Below are 21,654 nucleotides of genomic sequence, written 5' to 3' on the forward strand. Positions count from 1 at the left end.
CATGTGGCTATCGAATGGCTCCAATCGATTACTGGGCGGAAGGCCTTTAAAAACAGGTGACGAAACACATGCTTGTCCTGCGCCGGCTTGTTTATCCGGGAGTAGCCAGGATTCCAGCGGATGTCTGGGCCCGCAGCCACGCCCTGGTGGAGTTTCCCGGCCAGTGGCCTCGCTGTGAGCAGCACCAGTTTGAATCGGACATGCGGGTCATCAGGGACTTCATCACTGCGAAGGAGGAGCAACTACTGATGCGGGAAATCGAGCCTCACATCAGCCGCTTGCCGTACGAGTTGAGCCACTGTGATGACGTGGGTGGGTATATATAGAGACTATATAGTATCGGATTTCTGGCTAAACTTCTTAAACTTCGCAGGCAGATACCGCGAAGTTGAACGCCGAAAGTGGACTCCCCAAAACCAGGCCACGCTGGATCACGTCTCGTGAGTTTCCTTCGGTGAGCAGGTCATGCCCTTCGTGCACATCCTGGACTTGGCTGACTCTGGCGCGATCAAGCCGCACGTGGACAACACTCGAGTGAGTTTGGCCACAGAAGATGCAACTCGATTTCATTTTCATTTACGATTGTATTCGACAGTTTTGCGGCAACACCACTGCGGGCATTAGCATGCTCAGCGACTGAAGCGCGTGACCAAGGATCCCATGACTTTGTCAGCCACTCTGAGGATCTGCTCCTGCCGCAACTCTCGCTCTATATTAAGAGTGCCCTAGCGCGATACGAGTTCACCCACGAAATCCTGGCCAGAGATCAGTCGTGGTTCAAGGAGCGCTTGGTCGAAACGAACCTTGATGGCATACGCATAGTTTCCTTTTCTCACAGCTGGTGTACATGTATATATATATATATATACAATGAAAATTTATTCCGGTTTGGTGATCAGCTAATGTAATACAGACGGCGGACTGCGACGGATTACACGACGTGATTCAGCCATGTAATATATGATACACTAAATCAAATGTACATATACATAGTATATCTTAAGCTAGCTACTTGTACTTTATAAATATTGGGCTCACCTTTCTCACTCGCTTCAAATTTTCTACTCCCTCTTATAATCTTTTGAAATTTGTGTTTTTTGCTCAACAATGTATATGGGTTGATGCTTTTCTACTTTCATTTGTACGTTGTCGTCTCGTTTCATTTAAAGCTTAAAATATGAGAATGACAGAGACAGGGAGATTAATGGGCAACTGAGTGAGATGGAGAGAAGGTGCTTGGGAAAGGGGAAGGATACAAAAATCGACCGGACAAGGACTAGTCCTGGATTCAAGGATAACTGGGAAATAGTGATGTGTTGTCGCTAAACCTACGTTCATATTTGCACTTCTAGCCACTGCTAGTTAAAGTCTATGCCGTGCTTCCGGCTCGGGGAATGATATTATGGCGATGGGGACTCGGTTCTGGCGGGTCATCGGTCATCAGTCATCCAGCTCATCCCAGTTTTCGGCGCCGCGGCAGCTGCAGCGGCAAGGCAACAACGGAAGCAGACGAGGTCGGATTTGCTGCCATCACCGGAAGGGCAAGAGCCACTGGAGCTGCGAGTCCGCCGCCGACGTACTGCAGATGCTGCACCACCGAGAGCTGTGGCTGCTGCTGCTTGAGCAGCTTGGCGGCAGCGTGTGCCTCCGCCGCAGCCACCACGACGGGGTGCACCGGTTCGGTGCCGACTCCTCCGTTGACATGTGGACCGGTGCTTTCGCAATCGTCTTCGTCTGAGATCAGTGATATGCTGAGGTCGCTGGACAGTTTTAGGGAGATGGGCGTGGGCGGCGAGGGAGCCACCAAGGGCGCCACTTTGGCGCGCAATGCCGGTGACAGTTTCTGCAGCTGCTCCGGCATCAGGTCGTTCGTGTATTCCGGCACTCCACTAAAAGCCAGGCCTTCGCGTAGTTTGCTCAGCGAGAGTTCGTAAATACGGTTTGCGATGACCGTGTGAACGGTCGTCTCGTCCGGCAGCGTGGCTGTGATGCCTCCGCCCACGTCCACCTCCAGAAAACAGCCCGTTTCATTGCCGCCCTCTCCGCCTTCGGCGGTGGCGAATCCATTGCTGGCCGCCGTCGACGCTCGACACGGCTTGGGGTGACCTGACACCCGCGTCAGGCAGTTGGCAGTGGTGGAGGTGCGCGGCACCAACGAAACAGTTACCTCTTCGATGGTCTCCGACTGTGTGAGCGGTGCGAGCGGTGGCGGTGAGCGCATGGAGAGCTGGGAGCGCACTCTTGCCGTGCTGCTGGGTTCCTGCTCGTTGTGCTCGTCATCGCTGGTTATCAGGATGCTGTCGGTCACTGGGTATGAGTGGGTGGCAGCTCTGCGCGGCGCCTGCCTTCTGCCCGTTCTATGTGCTCGGTGCCCTGGGGCAGGAATCAGGAGGCGATTGTGGCCAGCTGCAGCGGGCTGTCCGGCCGATGGGGTCTCATCGTCATCCGACAGCAGGTCGATGGTCACGTCCGGCTGCAAAGTGGAGGCGACATGGCGCCGCTGCAGATGGGACAGCTGCCGGTCAGTCTTGGAGGCGAGAGCCACTTGGTCGCGCATCCGGGCCATGCAGATCCGCTGGTGCTCAAGCAGGCGTTCCATCCACCGACAGCGGCGCCGCTTGAGACGACGGTTGTCGAACAGCCGGGGCGATATGTAGAATGGTTCGGAATGTTTCTGGTTCATGTCTATAGGCGGCAGGAGAAGAGTTAGTCTGTGACGCCTGGTCGGCCACTGGTGGGCACCTATTTACCGAGTGTGTGGACTCGTCTTCTAGCGGTGGCGGTGCCTGCCACGGGTTGTCAAGGGTCATGGGCTCGGGCCCGTGGGGCTCCTCCTCCTCCTCCTCTTGCTGTTCCACTGGCGGCGAGTACAGTTAGATCCACTGCTGCAACTTGCATAATTGCGTGGCGGCGCAGGGGGATTTCCTTGAGAGGAGCGGAGGCGCGGGACTAGGCGCTGCGCCTCCCGCCGCTGGACATGCCGAGATGCGAGCGGGGCCGAGATGGTTGTTTTTTCGCGCGGCAGCTGCTTAATTTGTGCTTTTGTTGTACTTTAGAGTTCTGTTTATAAAACTGCATCGATAAGCGACCACACATCGATAACGCTTCTCTCGATAGTCCACGCTGCGTGCAACCGTGCACGTCGACTGGCCAAACAGTATCTGTCGGTAGTTATCGATAATGCATTCGCCACTTGGGCGCGCTATTTAAAATCAGCTAGAGAAAATAATGAAGCTTCGAAGCAAAGGACAGAAGGATACAAGTGCTTTGGATCACCAGCAAATCCAGCGACTTGGACACCAGGTAGCCCCGATAAAATTCCTATTAAGTAAAACACTCTTATCTCAAGACAAAGCACTCAAGCTAATTTTGGCACCACCCACAATTTTGAGAAGCACTCAATCGGCGCCGGCGCTCTGTTTTCAGAAGCTTTCACTCACATCTGGGAGAGCTTTCACTCCACATCCGTACGAGGACCGGAACGATAGGGAAGACACCGACTCCAGCTGGAGTCAGTTGGCAGATCGTCGCCTCCGGATGCGGATGTAGATATAGCAACCGCCCTTGGGCTTTTCATGCCTTCGATTAATTTTCGCAGACTTAGGATGCCTGGAAATTAACCACAAAAATCGTGAAGCCCCAAAACTTCCGTTCAAATTACTACAGGGTTGAAAGGAACATAAGGCCTTACAAGCGGAGTCTTGCGATCAGAAGTGGAGCACTAGTTTTGGGTGGGATATTTCAAAATGAAAATAACTGTTAGAAGGCATTTAGTACAAAAATAAGAAATTTTTTTGTTAATAAGTAGCCTTATGTATGCCCTTTCACCCATTTCTCTAGAGACAAGCGAAAAGCTAGCAATCTGATAAATAAAAGTAATCAACGTTCAGGCGTAGGGGCCTAGAGTAGTACCATTGGAAACATATTACTGATACTCGATACTCCACTCCACAACTTGATCTACAGTCTTGATCTCATATTTCCAAATATTCATATATCTGGGTATACATATAGCTTAAGATCAAAGTTATGTTGACTAGCTGTATGAACAAATCGGCGGATCGGATTGTACATTGTTGGGCACTCATTTACATCTGGCTTTAAGCTTTAAGGGTGTGCAACAGCCATGAGTCAAGTACGGTCCGCTGGGGAGCGGGGCGGGCAAGATCCGATTTCAGTAATTCACGCGAATGGCTCATTTCCCCAGCTCGCGGAGCAGCCAGGAGCCAAGGAGCAAAGGCGTTGGAGCTGGAGACGGAGATGTGTCTGCCCTTGGCGAAGGATACCAGTTTACTGGGGGATAAAGGGAGAAGGGCGGCGAGAGACAATAGACAATAGACAGGAACCACAACAAAAATTATAGACTCGGTCTTGACTTGGCTCGACTCGACTGTAGCCGGTGCTTTGCGTTTGGCTGGCAGCACAGGACCTCCGTAGTCCTGGCTGCGCCAGCTGCAGCTCCTTTGACTGTTTGTGTTGTGTTTCTGGATTGCACTTTGGCCGTTTAAGGCCGCGGAGTGCGGAGCAGGAGCAGGAGCAGGAGCAGCAGCACCCACATCTTGGCGCACCACACGCACCCTTAAGCGACTCTCCCTGGTGGCTTTGAATCCGACATCCTACATCCGACATCCAACATCCGACCCCACCCCGTGGCCCATCCGTGTCTGCCTGCAATCGTTTCCTGGCTGGGACGACCAGCCTGGCCCGCCTGTGCATTAAAATGAATTCCTTGCGAGGAGTTGGACGAGCAAGAGGCCAGGCGCAAGGGGCACTGAGTCGATTTGAATGAATGCACGTCCTCGCTGCTCATCCCGGTGCTCATCGTCCTGATGGCGGAAAATGGGGTTCCCGCTTCGCGTCTTCAAGTGTTTGCCTTCCTCAGGTGTTGAGTTGAGTTGCGTCGAGTCGAGTCAAGTTGGCATTGTCTTTTTGTTTTCGCCATCGTCTGCCGCAGTTGTTTTGCTTTAGACCTCCTCTCCGCGCCACTCCTCTCCGCTTGCTCCAGGATGCTCAGGCTCATCCTCATCCTTATCCTTGGCCCCGACTCTTGCTCATTTTTTATTGTGTTTTGGCATTACGCCAAATGTGCAAAGCCAACAAAATACCAAAAGATTGCACAATGCACCTGCCCTTGGAGCGGTGCTTTGGTTTACTGCTCCTTTGGCATCCAATCCGGCTAGTCGGCTCATGTCCTTCTGAGCTTCCCGACGGCCAGCTCATCGATGATACGGATAGCGATGCTGTTGCTAATGTGCCTGCCGCCTGGAGAGACGGTTACTTTGATGATCCCCCAGCAGCGGCTGCTGGAAGTGCTCCTCTGGGACTACTTTTATCCCGCCTAGGCGCCACTCCTACATCTTAAGCTGTTCGCGTGCAATGCCGTATTGGAACATTTTGTTGTGCTGTCAGAATCAGACTTGCCTAATTCATTAACTTTGAAGACTCCTTTGTCAAGCAGATCAAGGGGCTTTTTGCCCCCGTTTGCACCGAAGGACTTCATGCGTGTCAGCAGCGATGCCATCTGGAGGGCAGGTCCGTCACACATTATTATAATTATCGAGCAGGTTGAATGGTTCACCCATTGCCATGCTGCTGGCCGGGAATGGGATTGGAATGAGTTGAGATGGGATGTGGGGGGTACTGGCACTAAGTGGACACTGAGGTGAACAGCAATCAAAGGAATGAAGGGCATAGGGGGATCGGCCGACCGACCGACCGACCGACCAACCGGAGCACTTGCAAAGGCATCTGTTCCGTTTCAGTGTGGATGGCAGTGAACCATCTGCATCGGTGGCATCGGTGGTATCGGTTCCACTGCGGCGGCAAGTGCCCGGGCAACGGTAAGTAGAAATTTGCGTCAATAGGATTGTTAAAGAGGCTTAAGTTAAATGGGAAAACTTCCGAATCAATGAACCGCAAATTGCATGCGAAATGCCAAAACGAAAATGTCGCCGGCCGTCCAACTGAGCAGTGTGTGCACGAGTTTGCGTGGGTGTCCTGCCAGGAAGTGTGTGTGTGTGTGTGTGTTGGTCTGGATGTTGGTGTGGGTGTGCCTGAGTGAAGTGCGGAAGGAGTGAAGTTAACTGAAAATGAAAATGAATCTGAAACTGAAACCGGGCTAAAGTCGCCAGCCAAATAAACAAGCAAGCGCGTCGCAAAAATGTATTTACACAGACTCGGAATCCTTGTGTCCATTTGCAAGTGGCGTCTTACTTAGAGATTGTCTCCGTGTGGCCACATGGACGTGGCAATAAAATATCTTCGGTCACTTGCGACCGCTTGTAAGTCCGTTCGGTATGGGTATCGAGTCCTGGAGTTTTCCAACTCGTCGCGAGGAATGGGGGGCAGCAAAACATTTCATAACTACGGCTCGATGGTCCTAGTCCTCTCATCGTGCCAATGCCAATTTCACTTCCCTCGACGGATTCAATTTCGCGTCTTCCACGAGTTGCAGGCCTTGCTGCACATACATACTCCTGCTAATCTGGCTGGCGGAGACGTGATTCCCTTCTTGCCGAGCGTGTGTGTGTTTGTGTGTGGGTAGTGGCAGTGGGATTGGACATGCGAGTGGGAATGGGGAGTGGCAGTGGAAGTGGCACTTGAGCAGGCCGGCGACGTTTGTCTGTGTATTATCCTTGGTAATGCATGCAAAGATGCTGCAAAGTAGCTTAATACTTTATGCTCGCAATGAAAAGCCTTTTTACGATCGCATTATGCTTGTACGTACTTATATTTCACTAGCTGTATCATGCGTCTATTCGATACACATCCACATCCACCCCTCCCATATTCATATTCACTTCCATATCCATATCCGTGCCCAGTCGAGGGTATTCCGGGCATCTGGGAATGGGTATGGGGGGATAGGTCTGGGTATGGTGATGTGGATAGAGATATGTTTGTGCGATTGGGGGAGTGTGCTCGCATTAACTTGTCCTGGGCTTCGCCGGCGCAGTTCGTTTTCGCAACTTGTAGCCGTATCGCACTTTACAGCAGGGTGCATGTTGAATGTTCGGCACGGCACCATGTCGTATGAGTGATATCTGCAGTACGTAAACTATGCAGTAAATAAGTTTATTATCACCCGGCTTGGCTCGAATTTCCGCTGGCTGCTTTAGATTTTATATTGGGCCACCCTTCACTGGTCCTTCTCCTCTGGCACTGGTGATGGGTACTGGTACTGGTACTGATACTGGTCTTGGTCCTGGTACGGCTATGGGCACTGATACATGCAGTCTTGTTGCAGTTCCAAATCCATTTTATTCCCCAGCTGATCCAGTTCGAATTGCCCTTGGTTCCGCTGGGCACAGAGGGCGAGTTGCCGTCGAGTGGCCACGTATTTACATGGCCAGTGGAAGTCCACGGCCCAACTGAATATTCTCTTTTCTCAGTTCTCCGGACGGAGCAATCGGTTTTGTCCTTTTGCTTCCCTTTGCATTGTTGTAATTATTTTGCCGGCGCTACCGCTTCTAATTAATACAAATGGTTTGATACACAATAAAGATATTTCAACTTGGCTCGTTACTGGTCGTTGCCGCCCCCTTGCGTCCTTGCTGCCCTGACCGTGTGTCCTCGTTGGAGAAAAAAGTTTTCCCATTTCGGAAAGTTTTTATTTTGTGCTGCTGCGCTGCCTGATTCTGCTGCTCCTGCTGCTTCTGGTGGCCTCCAGTTGCACTGACTATGGCCACGACTACGACTGCGACTATGGCTACCACTGCCCCACCAGCCCACGCAGTTATCTCCTTTGTTTTGGGGCTTTTGCTTTTGCTTTCGCTTTGGTACTCTGTGCTTTCCTCTTCGACGTCGCAACCAACGTCATCACAATCACAATCACCATCACCATCATCATCATCATTTGGCCGTCTCGTCTGCTGCTTGGCTTATGCTTTGTACCCTTTTCGAGGGTATTCCACTTAGTGGAACACTAAGTGAGCCAATATCTTTGACATTCAAGTTGAATTCGCCTATTTGTTCTGAAATCAGGCAAATGAAAGCTAACAGATTCAATGAGGATTTGTACCCACTTTTGGACACCTTCGATCACCAAGGGTATTACCGGCTTCGACCTTCTCAAGTCGACTAAGTGCCCATTGCTCGGCGGCTTCCGTATCTGTTTTAGTTTCTGTTTCTGCGTCTTCATCAACGTGCATTGTTTTTGTGTAATTTTGCAATAAACAGCAAAACAATTTAAAAAAAAAGGACTGTCGACAAAGCAAAGGATGTAACGTTTTGCCAAGTGGAGCGACACTGAGCCAACCGCAGCACTGAACGAAATAGGCAACGCTAAAAACCCAGTTAAAAAGTTGCGTTCGTCCTTCGTCCTGTGCCCATCCTGCCCCCATCCTGTGCCCCTGCTTGGCCTCCTCCTGTTGTCCCGCGCACTTCCAAGTGCGACCAGCCAACTGCTCATCCGCCACTTTTGCAGTGCCCCATGCTCCAGCCTGCAATGTCCCCATCCTTGGCGCCCTTATCAGCCTGCCAAGGGGGAAATACTTTTGGTGCGTTTGTGGATGGCAAATGTTATGCCTTCATTTAATATGTGAACTGGACTGGACTGGGTTGGGTGTGGAGCTCCGAGCTTGGAGCTTGCTGGCGGCCCAGTTAATTTGTTATTGTTAGTGATTGCTTCGGCGGAGCATCGCACAACTCCCTTATTTGGGTATCCACTTTCTAATTGAAATGTATTTGGAAAACTTTGCGTTCAATTTGCATTAAATTCCATTTAAACGAGCCTCGAACTTGTGGGCCTGCTCGGACCGAGGTTCCATCTGCCCGGCTAAGGAGTAAAGTGCCGAATTAAAGTGGCAGCGGCGTAAAAAACGAATGAACTGACGAATTTGCGGAAGGACTAGGAACTAAGCCAGCTTAATGACCACCCATTACCGCTAATTGATTTCAATTAAATCACGCCCGACCAAAACGACTCCACTGAGAAGGAATTGCGGTTGTTCGAGCCACAACAACTTAAACAACAATTACAAAAATAATCAGGAAACAGATCCGGGTACAACAATGGAGCCACCGAACAGCCCCGTCCCCAAGCGAAGAAGGAAATGTCTGAAAGCAAAACAAGCTCAAGCTAACACGAAGCTAGCTGAAGTGATTGTGTGCGCTCCAACGCCTCAAGTGACCAGCCCGGCACTGGGCTCCACTCGCTGGCAGGACTTGACGGTGTCGAAAAGGATTGCCCCGGCGCACACGACGAGCGACCACATAAAGCGGCCATAAATTAGGGCATCTTTAAGCGAATCCAACCCCCAGCCGATGAGCTGCTTGCCGGCGCAAACCGTGCCCGTCGCACTGGCCACTAACAAGCCAACGTAACAACTTTGACTTGCTAACTTGATGAAAACGCCGGCACTGGAGCGGTGTGCTCAGTTACTCTGATGCGGACACCAGCCATCAGCCAACCGCCATCAGCTGGCTGGGTGACTCAGCCTCCACTCCAGCCACCGGCTGCGAAGATTTTCGGATAAAGTTAATTACAGCTCATTGGGAATGCGCTGCTCGCCGGCAAAACTTAAAAAGCTGCCTCGGCCAAGTTCATGTCCTCGTCCTCGTCCTCGTCCTCCCACTTCGCCTCCGTCCGCAGATGCTCGATGCTGATGGAGCAATTAACAATGAAACAACACTCTCTAATTGGATGAAACGCTTTGCAAGTTCTCCGCTATCCGTTATGCTCCGCTTAATAGCTGCTCCGAGTTCTGTTCCCAGTGATTGCCATAATGGGCCGGTCATGTCTGCCTGCGATCTATTTCTATCAGACTGCGAATATTCAATGGAGCGGCGTGTGAATAATTTAAAATCAAAGCAGGAGAGAGCATCGTAACGAGCATCGCGTTTAGATTATCAGCTTATCAAGTGCTAAAAGAAAAGCTAACTAACTCCCTCGATTATCCTTAGCCCCATTGTACGCACCTACCAAGTGATCACATCGATTTCCCTATCCGATTCCGGGTTTAACATATTTTTGTTGCTCGCTTTTGAGGTGGGCGATTGGCCGCATTGCTTTTCGTAACGAAGCTAAAATAATGTTGTTTAATTAATCAAAGGGCTGAGGTTGCCTCTGCCACGCAGACAAAAACATCCAATTTGCTTGTTAATTGAAAACAATTAAGCTGGCCATGGGCTCCTCCACATGCATTCTGCAGTCATCGCATCAGGTGCAGCCTCGCCTGCATCGGGGGCTGTCGAGGATTCGGCTGCCCCACGCGACCCATGCTCCTCCGGAACTTTTCTATTAGACTGTTGGCGCGGCTCGGTCGCTGCCTTTTGGCTGACTGGGGGGTCGCATTTTTCGAGTCAGTTCCCATCGCTTTCAATAGTTTCGCAGGACTATGCCAACCACGCCAGCCACCACGCAGTCACCAACAACAAATTAATACAAATAGTCTGCAGTGGTCTGGGCCATAGATTACACTTTCGCAGACAGATACTTGCTCGGCCAGTTGAAGCAGGGTAGTCTTTGGCTTTCCTCGGCTGCACCAAAAGAATCCTTTCGAAATAGTTTAGTTTAGTTAGTTGGGATCGTTACTTGCACGAAACAGTGATTCTATGCTTGTGTGATGATTTTCAAGAAAGTTATCATAAAAACTTTGATTTTCAGTCAAAAAATAAACGGTTTTTTGGTCATGAAAATATAAATAAATATCCAATAATGGAATGTAATACATCGTTGAATTCGTAATAAAATTCCCCGTCCGATGGCGTTCAAGGTTTGAAATGTTAAATTTTGGCCATTTTTCGCAAAAAATGACGATGTTACCCCTTACAAAAAGAGCGAAATTTTGAAAAAAAAAATTATTTGGAAACCGCCAGAATAGTGATTGGGATCGTTAATTGGGATAATAAGCTGCACAAAACAGTGATTTTTATGCCTATGCGATGATTTTCAAGAAAGTTATGATAAAAAATCTCACTTAGGGTTACTATTTTTGCAAAACACTGATTTCCGTTCAAAAAATAAACGGTCTTTTGGTCATAAAAATATAAATAAATATCCAATATTGGAATGTAATACATCGTTGAATTCGTAATAAAATTTCCCGTCCGATGGCGTTCAAGGTTTGAAATGTTAAATTTTGGCCATTTTTCGCAAAAAATAAAGATGTTACCCCTTACAAAAAGAGCGAAATTTTGAAAAAAAAATTATTTGGAAACCGCCAGAATAGTGATTGGGATCGTTAATTGGGATAATAAGCTGCACAAAACAGTGATTTTTATGCCTATGCGATGATTTTCAAGAAAGTTATGATAAAAAATCTCACTTAGGGTTACTATTTTTGCAAAACACTGATTTTCGTTCAAAAAATAAACGGTCTTTTGGTCATAACAATATAAATAAATATCCAATAATGGAATGTAATACATCGTTGAATTCGTAATAAAATTCCCCGTCCGATGGCGTTCAAGGTTTGAAATGTTAAATTTTGGCCATTTTTCGCAAAAAATGACGATGTTACCCCTTACAAAAAGAGCGAAATTTTGAAAAAAAAAATTTATTTGGAAACCGCCAGAATAGTGATTGGGATCGTTAATTGGGATAGTAAGCTGCACAAAACAGTGATTTTTAAGCCTGTGCGATGATTTTCAAGAAAGTTATGATAAAAAATCTCACTTAGGGTTACTATTTTTGCAAAGCACTGATTTTCGTTCAAAAAATAAACGGTCTTTTGGTCATAAAAATATAAATAAATATCCAATAATGGAATGTAATACATCGTTGAATTCGTAATAAAATTCCCCGTCCGATGGCGTTCAAGGTTTGAAATGTTAAATTTTGGCCATTTTTTGTCAAAAATTACGATGTTTAAAAAATTTGAAATTTAAAAAAAAAATCAACTTTTCAAAATCCCTATAAAAGTGATGTGGGTCGCTAGTTGTGATCATAAGCTGCATAAAAAAGTACTTTTTATGGCTGTGTGACGATTTAAAGAAAGTTATTGTTAAAAATACCAGTTAAGGAACCCTTATTTACCAATCCTGATTTCAAGTCCAAAAATAACTGGTTTTGCCTTCATAAAAATATAAAAAGATAAAAAATCGAATAAGGGGTACAAAGCGGTCGATTTCGTGCGACACTGGAGGTCACCTCTCCTGTATCGGTGGCTGTAGCTATCATCGCCCTGCCTCCTGGGAAGTTGTGCCTTCTACTCGACTTCAGCTGGACGAGAGCAGCTAATACGCTTTAAGTATGCGGGCAAAGGAGCTCTGCGGCGACCCCCACTGTAGGAGTAGTAAATTATTTATTGGTATATTTGGCTTTTGAATGGAACACTTACGGAATATGGGGTGCGAGGCGAAAGTGAAAAAGTTTTAATAGAATTTCTTGTTTGATATCCTCTTTGCGAACAGCTTTGTCTGCTGCGACCTTCGCATCCAGTCCCATCCTTGCTGCCAGCACACATCCAATCCCTATTCCAATTCCAATCCCTTCCTCGATTGCGATCCCAATCAACTTGAGTCCCGCCATTCGGAGCGTTAGTTACATTGTATCCTCGGCTTTGTTCGACTTTCCAGCATGTTTGTCTATTTGTTCGCACCTAATGTTTTGTTATTATTGCCCTTCAAGTGTTGTGTCCTCAATTCTTTCGTCTGAGCTCCAGTCCCAATCCCCCGGCACTTGAGCAGCCATCCAGTTCTGAAGCCACTGGCAGCTCCATTGGCGGCTGGGCGAATGCGGATGATTTGCTTAATCCAATTACATAATTAGCCCAACTACTTGTATGCGCTCAATAAGCAATAAAATTGAACAAATGCTGTCAAAAAAGCATTTGGTGAAAACGCGTTTTTGTTTCGATTCCGATTCTGATTTGGATTTGGATTCGGATTCTTGTTTGTCAAACATTTGATTTGATTTGAAGTGGGCAAAAGTGCGCTCGAAACACACGCACCTATACACACACACTCACTCACTCAATCTGGAGGGCAGCCGAAATGTGGCGTTATAATAATTTTCATTGCAAAATTTACACATGCATAATTAATTAGTATCAAAAATTTAATACTCACACTTTGTATCTGCTTAAATATTTACACTTCGTGCCAAATTTGTATGCAAATCGCTTTGCTACAGACTGACAATAACGAGCACCCACCCACACACACACACACATAGTCGCACGCACACAGGCACAGTCACACCGACACTAGCACCCATTCGCACCCACACATACTAGCACTCACAGACACAGACACACACACACACTGGCACACGCGAAATGTCAGACAATTAAAAAAGCGTACTGCACGGGGCACTCGAATAGGACTCAAGTATAAGAGTATAAATAATATGTATAACTTCTGCCTTGTGATAGAACATTCATAAATGGAAATGTTAATTTCACAGAATGTTTGCATGTTCAGAATACTTATTAGATATAATAATATATCCCTTTTCCTACGTTTTCTTTTAAGGCTATCTGAAAATAGTTAACAAACTGCTACATTCCGTTCCTAGTTACATGCCCTCCACTGTCTGCCGCCAGTGTTCGGCAAACAGAATCGAAAACGGGTTGCCTGCCGCTGGCGTTCCTGTCGTTCCCATCTCGCCCATTCCGACCACCCAGGCCATCCTGGCCATCCTGCCCATCCAGAGCCAGCCCGTCGTTCAAACCCAGTGGCGGGGGTTTTTAACAGGGCGATTGGTCTGCGGATGGGTGGACTGATGGCTTGCTGGCCCATTCGGGGCAGAATGGGGTAGAGGGCTGCTGGTTGATTGTTGTTTCTGAAAACCCTTTTGGTGTTTGCATTTAACGAACAGGGCCACAACGACACAGTGGCTAAAACAACAATAGAGCCAATATAACAGCCGTGATGGGATGAAATGGGCAGGGATCGGGATCGGGATGCTGCGATGGATTCGTGGGCAAGGCTGGAGGGGAGCATTGGCAGGTCTGGCAGTGGAGCTAATAAAAGGCTCGTTACAATGAAAACAAATCAAATCGCAGGCCAAGCCATCATCCGTTCGACCAAAGCGAATCCCAGCGAAAATGAAACACGGCTAACGAATGCCACCGCCAAACAGGAAGTAGTTTGAATTTCCGGTGTCATTGGGAGCCCCCTTTCCACTAGAACATCCCGCCATCCCAACATCCCGACGTCCCGACATCCCAACATCCCAACATCCCACATCCACACATCAGGCGCTGCTTTCCGCCTAAATGTTGAAATTGATTACCGTAGTGGGATGAGCTGCTCGTGGCGAAGCCTTTGGGAGAATGATGAGTGACTGGGAGGTTGGGTTAGCCAGGCGGTTTTCGGGGATCAGCTCAGCCTCACTTTGCAATGCCATTAAAATGTATTTACAAACGCAAATTGATAGTGATTTCGGTGGGCTCCGCTCGGCCGGGATGGGTCTGGGACGCGTGTCCTGCTCCTGGCTGCTTGAATGGTGGTCCCGTTGGTAATGGTGGTCCTGGTGGATCGACTGCGGTCGACGTGTTGGCGTTGCAGCTTAGCCGTCGATTTGTCAGAAGGCGCGAGTCCCTCTGCGCGGTGACTAACCCGCTTGTGCGACTCGGATTCGGATTCGGACTCCGTCCGGCAGTGCACCGCGTCCAGGTGGGTCGGAGTTGAACCACCAGGCTGGTGAGCTTGGAAGAAATGCCAAGATGAACTAAATTGTGGTTAAGATCGAGACTATTCAGTCCGGAGCTTCTTCTGCCCACTCGATGACACCCATCCCATTCTTAGCTCACTTCGGGGTCACCTCTGCGCACTGGATTCACTACGGATGGCGCTCCGCAATCAGACAACTACGATGTCAAGTTTAACTGCAATTATTCTCAAATGAACTTCCCTTGAAATGCAATTTAAGGCATGTGTCTAATATATGCAAACAATTTACGGCCGGGGGCGCAAAAACAGCAGCAGCAGAGCGGGCCAGGACATTCCAGGGACAATACAGGACAGGACAGGACAGGACAGGAACATGTGGACATGTGGGGCAAGGGACACAACAATGCTGAATCAATATGCAGAAGAACGAGGGCGCTGACGAGCCAACTTGGCAAACAAGAAGCGTGACAAAATGATAAAGTGTCGACTCCGCCACGAGGCCAAGAAAACAACAACTTGTTGTGCAGGATGGGTATGGGTATGAGAATGGGGATGGAGATGGGAATGGCTGGTAACGGAGGCCCAGGCCGGGCAGGACGCAGGAGCAGAGTGGAGCAGAGCCGTGGCAAAGTGAGCAATAAACATACGCGATTAAATTCATTATGAACACTCGAACGGCACACAATACGACTGTGAAATGACAAACCTGATTGCGAATGTCTGAATGTCTGTAAGCATGTCTCTGGTGTGGTCTTGTATGGCATGGTATGGTATGGTCTGGTCTGGTCTGGTTTGGTCTGGTCTGGTCTGGCCTGGCCTCTGGGCGAGATGGTGTAGTCAGCTGGGGCTTGTCCCTCGGAGTCCCACATCAATTCAGCATTGTTTTGTCGTCTGGCGGCGAGCCTGAACGGGTCCTAGCTACTCTGAGAACGGGACACGTTCGTGACTTGTGTGGCTGAGGACTCCACCACCGTCTCCAGCTTCTGGCTTCTGGCTCCTGGCTTTTCCCACGTACTTTCTGTGCCAGTGATTGGAGTGTGCGTGTGCGATTACTAATTGCATTGCTGATATTAAATCAACATGCTTCCGCACTGATTTCTAACCGAGATTCGTTCGGTGCACGGGCTTGGGACATGGGCCATGGTCACCTGGCATCCAGAAGGCCACACGATATCAGGAGCAGTCCCAAACCCGTTGGCAGACAATTGGCTGCCCCTAATTGGTCTAATCAACAGTTGGCGAGTGCCCAAACTAACCAACGCGAATTGTTGCATATTGTCTTCGCTGCCAGATGCGTATGCCCTGTGGCCGGTTACCGGGCGGGGGAAAGAGTCCTCGGCGGTGATGCGATAATTGCTGTCACAAACAGTGGATGTGGATCTGCATCAGCATCTGCTTAACCATAAACCGTGCGCCCACCCAGCGGCAAGTGCGTTTGTGTGCACGTGTGCGCGGGTAATGGCGCGGCATGCACCACAATTCGCCATTCACCATTCGCCATGGCCTCGTTTGGCCATCGCCTTTGCTGCCTGCCTTCACATCCGCATCCCCATTCCCATTCCCATTCCCATACACATCCACATTCACATCCATGGATGACAGGTCATGCCCGCTGGTTTTAGTCAATTTTGGTTTGTCGTATGCAGGCTCGGAGGTTTGCAGGCTGGCAGGTTAACTAGTTGTACCAGCCGGCTAACCGACCAGCACCGCCCGTGGAACGAATCGCGGAGCAGGCGGGCGCTAGGATATCCCAGTGAGCAGGAGCAGCAGCAGCAGAAACAGCGTCCACACGGACCGTGTGCCTAGGGGGCAGGAGTTCTCGGTGATCCAATCCCGGAAGTGGTAGACATCGGTGTAGATCCCAGCCGAATCAGGCTCGCCGCAACCCATTCCGAAGGACACGATGCCCGTCACCATGTTGTCACAGATGAGGGGCCCGCCCGAGTCGCCCTGGCAGCTGTCCACATCGGAGTCGTGCTTGTCATTGGCGCAGAGCATGCCAGCGTTGGACCAGCCCAGCAGCTTCTCGCAGAAGGTGTCCGGCAGGATCTGCATATCGCCGTTGATGGCCTCATCTGGCAGTGGTCCGAACTGCGGAAGGGGATGGGAGCTTAAGGACTCGAAGTTCCACAAGTTACTCGGTAATCGATGCTCACCTGAATGACCGTGCCCCAGCCGACGATGGAGCACGGGGCCCCGGCCACCGGAACCTTGTTGTACAGAGGTATTTTGGCAACGGCATCACCCAGACTGAGATCCGCCTCCAACAGAATCAATCCTATGTCGTACTTCTGCGACTTGCCCTTCTTGTACTTGGGATGCGGCAATAGCTCCTCGGCCTCAATAATCTGTGTTGTACTGCTCTTGAGCAGCCTCCTTGGCGTCCCGGCAACGACCATCAACTTCTTGGCCTTCAGCTTTCGCCGACTGGTGGAGTCCACTGATCAGCACTGATCCCCATAAACACACACACTGCACCTGCCGCTACTCACTTGCTGAACATGCAATGGGCCGCCGTGAGAATGGCCCGCTCGCTGAAGATCGTTCCCGCGCAAAAGTGGTTATCGCCGAAGAACTTCTTCGGCTTGCCCATGCGCAGCGAAACCGTGTACTTGACCAGGTCGTTGGTATCCGGTCGATAGCCACCAGTGACCAGGAACTGAAAGTCCGATGGTCGGTCCTGCCTCTGACTGGGCGCCGAATGCAGCTGGCCCGCCTGTGATTCCGAGTTCGAATTGGCGCTTACGGAAATCAGCAGTATGTAGACAACAAATTTTGACGGACACATTTCTAATCGTTTTCCAATAGAAATCTGACACTAAAGTGACTTACATGTGTACATATGTACATATAGGAGTATTATTTTTCGATGAAATGGGGGCCAGAAGCAGAGGCCGGGAAATGGACGCACTGTCGCTGGAAGATAGCGTTTGGCAGCCATCTGATAGCTGATGAAAAAGTCTCCTTCATAAATAACTGGCTATCACAAGTGTGCGTGTGGAGTGTGTGGAGTGTGGGGAGTGTGGAGCAACAGGAAGCGTTTTTTCCTTTATCCCGGCTGCGAACTGCAGTCGCTAGAGTCAAGTCAGCCCGGCCGAAACGGAGCCCCACGACCATGTGCTTATGTACATGTGTACTTTTCGCAGGCAAGTCGAGTTTTTCCCCTGCACACTAAGTAGTTGGTTGTTTCATGTCACTTAGGGATGCCTCCCTCCGAGAGTCCTGTGTGGCGGGCACTCGGCGGCCTGGGGTGAAGGTGTCGACCGGGTCGTTATCATTAATTTGCAGCCTGCTTTTTGCAATAATTTACAAGACGCTCCCCTACTCCGCTTAGCCTTGGCCACCCCCCAACCCAGTTCACCATGGAACCCTTCTGTGGTGGATGGTTCGAGTAGTCAGTCGAGCAGCAGGCGACCTTAAGAACTCCGAGCAGCGAGCACACTGGTGCCGTGCCACTAGCACGTAGCACTTGGGCATATTTAAAGCTAAGTAACCAATTTCCTTCCATCCAACTTGGGTTTGGGCCCAGTGTGCGCTAACTTCCGGCTGCCTTGGCCAAGTTTTTAAGTTGACTTGTCATTTCGCCCGCTTACTAAAGACAAATTTGTGCGGCAGAACAAAAAATGGTGCCCATTTCTCACCCTGCGACCCACTTCTTCAGACCACTTCCCACTGCCCACTTCGCGCCTGCGAGTGGAGCTTGGAGCTTGGAGCTCGAGGATGTAGGCGAACTCGAGTCGGCTCCACATTTTTACTCGGCAATTAAAAGCCCCGACAAAGTGCACTGCGTGCGTGTGTGTGTGTGAGCAAGAAATGGCAAAACACCGAAATTTATTCGATGAGCAGTTGGCGGCAAATCTGAATCGGATTTCGAGACGAGGAGGGAGCAGGAGTAGCAGCTGCACAAGTTCCCCAGGAGCCCGGTTGGGTGGTGATGGTCGGGGGAAGGCAGCTGGGAGCAGTTGTCACCGGCCAAACAATTATGGCACCTGAATGCCCTCAGATAGCAGACCGCCAGACAAGCCACACAGACGTGCACAGACATGCAGAGACGTGCGGAGACTTGCACGGACATGGGCGGGCATGCAGGAGTGTGCTCTTCGTATTACTTATCGCCACAGACGATGCCGAGCATTGATTATTGTTGCCTTTTGCAGTTTTAACTAAAACGCACTCGGTCGTGGAGCTGTGAAGTTGCGGAGCAACTGCATCCAGCGCTGTGCTATGGTAATCGTAATCCCCTTGGCCATCCACACACCCCTTTCCCCCTGCATTTGTTTGCATACATTGATTGAATTTGTTTACGCCATTAAATTTGCAAATTGCTATCGGCAATTTTGCATAAACTGCAGTGTAAGACTTTACCGCACAACTCTACCGCCCCACCGCCAATGCTCCATTGTCCGTGGCCCGTCCGTGTCGGTGGCTTCGGCAAGGACAAGGCCAGCGCCGTCCATGCCAACCCTCGTGTGAGTCTGGCGTACGAGTCATTAACTATTCATATGGCAGACCGAGCAGCAGGACCAGCAAACCAACAAAGCAGCAGGCAGCACGGGGCAGAGCCACTTGATGACACATTTGATTCCGCCTGTCAACGGCCGACAGCCATTGCAAGTCCGGGTTAGTCCGGGGTAATTGTCGCCACTTCAGTATTCAGTATCCAGTATCCAGTATGCAAAATCCAGTATCCAGTATCCAGTGTACAGTGTCCAAGCAACAGACTGCAGACTCCGGAATCCAAAATCCGGAATCCGGACTGAGGACTTTGGCTGTTAGCTGTTAGCTGTCAACTAAAAGCCCTCAGCCAGAGCGAGCCTTGTGCAAGGATTCGGGACTCAGCCGGATGAAGCTAAGTGGGCTTGATATCCGGTTGACCTTCGTCTGATTCGCATTTAACAGGCATAAACAGTGCTTAAGCCGCCGCGAACCGGGGAGTCGGGGAACTGGAGTGGAGCGGAGGGGAGCGGAGTGGAGTGGAGTGGAGTGGATGAGCGGTGCATGGGAAATGGAAATTGAAATTATACCACCCGCGGGGAACTTTTGCACAGTGATATAGCCCCGGGCTGGGAAATCGAACTGCGGATGGCTTAAAGACTTCATGTGCGAGAATTTAAAAACCGATTCGGTTCGGCTTGGTGCGATGATGATGATGATGATGGTGATGATCAGGTAGGTGGCAGTGGGCCAGGAGGGCGATATATTTACATTAGCCCGGCAACCCACTTTAACTTGTGTGGCCCCTCAAATTTATGATAAAAGTTGTGGGTCACGCGAGGAGGAGCTGTGGCCCAGCACTCGATATTTCAGTATTTCTCATTTCGAACTCCATTCGGGTCAGGCGCTGAAGGTCAGCGATGTCGTACTGGATGCCGTGGTTCTGGAACCATCCGATCTCTCCATTTGATTCGACCATTAGCTCAACTTGGAGGCCCATCCCGAGCATCCCGGGCATCCCGGCATCCCGGGCATCTTGGCTGCTGCAAATTACTTTTCCGCTCGAAAGGAGCAGAGTAATGAGCATAATCCTAATTATCCCTGTCATCATTTCGCTTCGGCCAGAGTCGCATGGCCATCTCTGTGGCCGCTCTCTGTGGCCGCTGTGATGTGCCTGCAGCTCTGCTCTGCAGGCACATTGTCCCACCTTTGGGGCATGCCGTGCTCTCCTGCGCTCCTTGCTTAATTACATTTTTTCCCCCGATCCCCCCTCCAGCTATCCCATCCCTGCCCCTGTGATGCACTCCGGAATTTTTCCACGGCTGATTGAATTTGGAAACGCTGTCGGCTGCACTCAAAGTTGGTCTCGTCTCTGTCCGCCAAATTACATTAGTAGCCGGGCAATCGCGGCTTATCTTATTAAGAGCGGTCATAGATACGCGCCGCTTGCCACTTGGCCAGAACCACAATCCACACACTGGAGATAGCCCATCCAACCGAAGGGCGAGTCAAGCAAGGGCTCGGCCGACAACAAAGGCTTCATAAACCATGGATGCATGCTCCTAAAATGTCTATATTCTCGAAGCGCTGCCTTTGCCAGTGACAGAAGTCAGAAGTCAGCACACAGCACGTTCAATCTGAAATAAGTTTGTCAGGCGGGCTGGTGTCTGCTCCCCGTGATATCCTGGACGGGATGGAGAGGGGATGGCGATGCGCATGGGGGGCGTCGACGCCACAAAGTGGCTTATTATAATTTCCAAAATAAACTAAATGTATGCTCTGGTTACCCGCTTGTCTGTCTAAAAGTGAAAATAATATTGTAGTTGAAATATAAACATTGACGTGCGTCGTGCGTGTGTGTGTCAGTGTCTATGCCGCTGCCTGTGTGGATGCGTGGATGGGTGGATGGGTGGATGGGTGGATGTGCGGCGTGGCACGTGGTCATTGGAGGGGTGTGGCTGCCACTCCAAGCCGGAAAACGAAAAGGGTTCAATCCCCCCCCCCCCCCCTCTTTTGGCTGCTGGATGGCAGACAGTTGGCCGGCATTCAGCATAAGCATATTAGGCGTCGCCATTCCGGCGGTGGGTGGTGCTTTTGGAGCTGGAAAAGCTGTGGAATGGAATGGAAAGTGGAGTGGGGTGGAGTGGAACTGGGGCGACACTAAAACGTGACGTTGAATCCAATGCGATGCTCAAGCGTGTGAAAATACCAGAAAGACGTGTTGCTATCAAATGGTTCGGATGCCTCTCTGTCGCTCTGCATCGGCAACGGAGCGCTTGGCGCGTGTGCTCTTGGCCGCCAAGCGTATTTATGGCGCACTCGTAAGTTAACAGACAGCGGAAGTGATACATCAAGGACACACACACACACACTCGCACACTCGCACACCCCGACACACACATCATTGGAGCGCACGTCCGTGAGCGATTCGTCTTTACACGTTTTAAATTAATCCCGAAGTTACTTAACCAACAGTTTGAAACTTCAGCCACTAAAGGATTAGAAACAGAAACCGCACTGCCATAACCAAGTGAAAGGACTCCGCTGATTTGCCTTTTGGCGGGGCCCCGGCCAGTGCCGACTCATGGAATCAGGGTCAATTGCTGGGGGCATCGTTGGACCCAACTTTATGCTCGGTTGCCTGCTCAATTAAATCTCCTG

General features: G+C 49.9%; 2 protein-coding genes and 1 pseudogene across 5 annotated transcripts; 1 reads left to right on the forward strand and 2 right to left on the reverse strand.

The window, feature by feature from the left end:
* Positions 1–34: 34 nt before the first annotated feature.
* On the forward strand, positions 35–1,054 carry CR14798 (annotated as a pseudogene).
* Positions 826–3,100, reverse strand: a6. Of its 3 annotated transcripts, NM_001272213.1 has the most exons (3): positions 2,751–3,100; positions 1,333–2,685; positions 826–1,169 (listed from the first exon to the last, which is right to left on the reverse strand). In NM_001272213.1, exon 2 carries the CDS (start codon positions 2,681–2,683, stop codon positions 1,454–1,456), a length of 1,230 nt encoding a protein of 409 aa, NP_001259142.1. In that variant the 5' UTR covers positions 2,684–2,685; positions 2,751–3,100; the 3' UTR covers positions 826–1,169; positions 1,333–1,453. The 3 variants fall into 3 exon arrangements, with proteins under 3 accessions (NP_001259142.1, NP_477309.1, NP_001259141.1); NM_057961.5 differs by having other exon boundaries at positions 826–2,685; NM_001272212.1 differs by having other exon boundaries at positions 826–2,685; positions 2,743–3,100.
* Positions 3,101–16,016: 12,916 nt separating this feature from the next.
* On the reverse strand, positions 16,017–17,393 carry CG3795 (uncharacterized protein). Of its 2 annotated transcripts, none has more exons than NM_001297861.1 (3): positions 17,052–17,393; positions 16,716–16,986; positions 16,017–16,650 (listed from the first exon to the last, which is right to left on the reverse strand). In NM_001297861.1, exons 1-3 carry the CDS (start codon positions 17,345–17,347, stop codon positions 16,300–16,302), a joined length of 918 nt encoding a protein of 305 aa, NP_001284790.1. In that variant the 5' UTR covers positions 17,348–17,393; the 3' UTR covers positions 16,017–16,299. The 2 variants fall into 2 exon arrangements, with proteins under 2 accessions (NP_001284790.1, NP_569939.2); NM_130583.3 differs by having other exon boundaries at positions 16,149–16,650.
* Between the last annotated feature and the right edge of the window lie 4,261 nt (positions 17,394–21,654).

Source organism: Drosophila melanogaster, chromosome X (genome assembly GCF_000001215.4).
Source record: "Drosophila melanogaster chromosome X".
NCBI lineage: Eukaryota > Metazoa > Arthropoda > Insecta > Diptera > Drosophilidae > Drosophila > Drosophila melanogaster.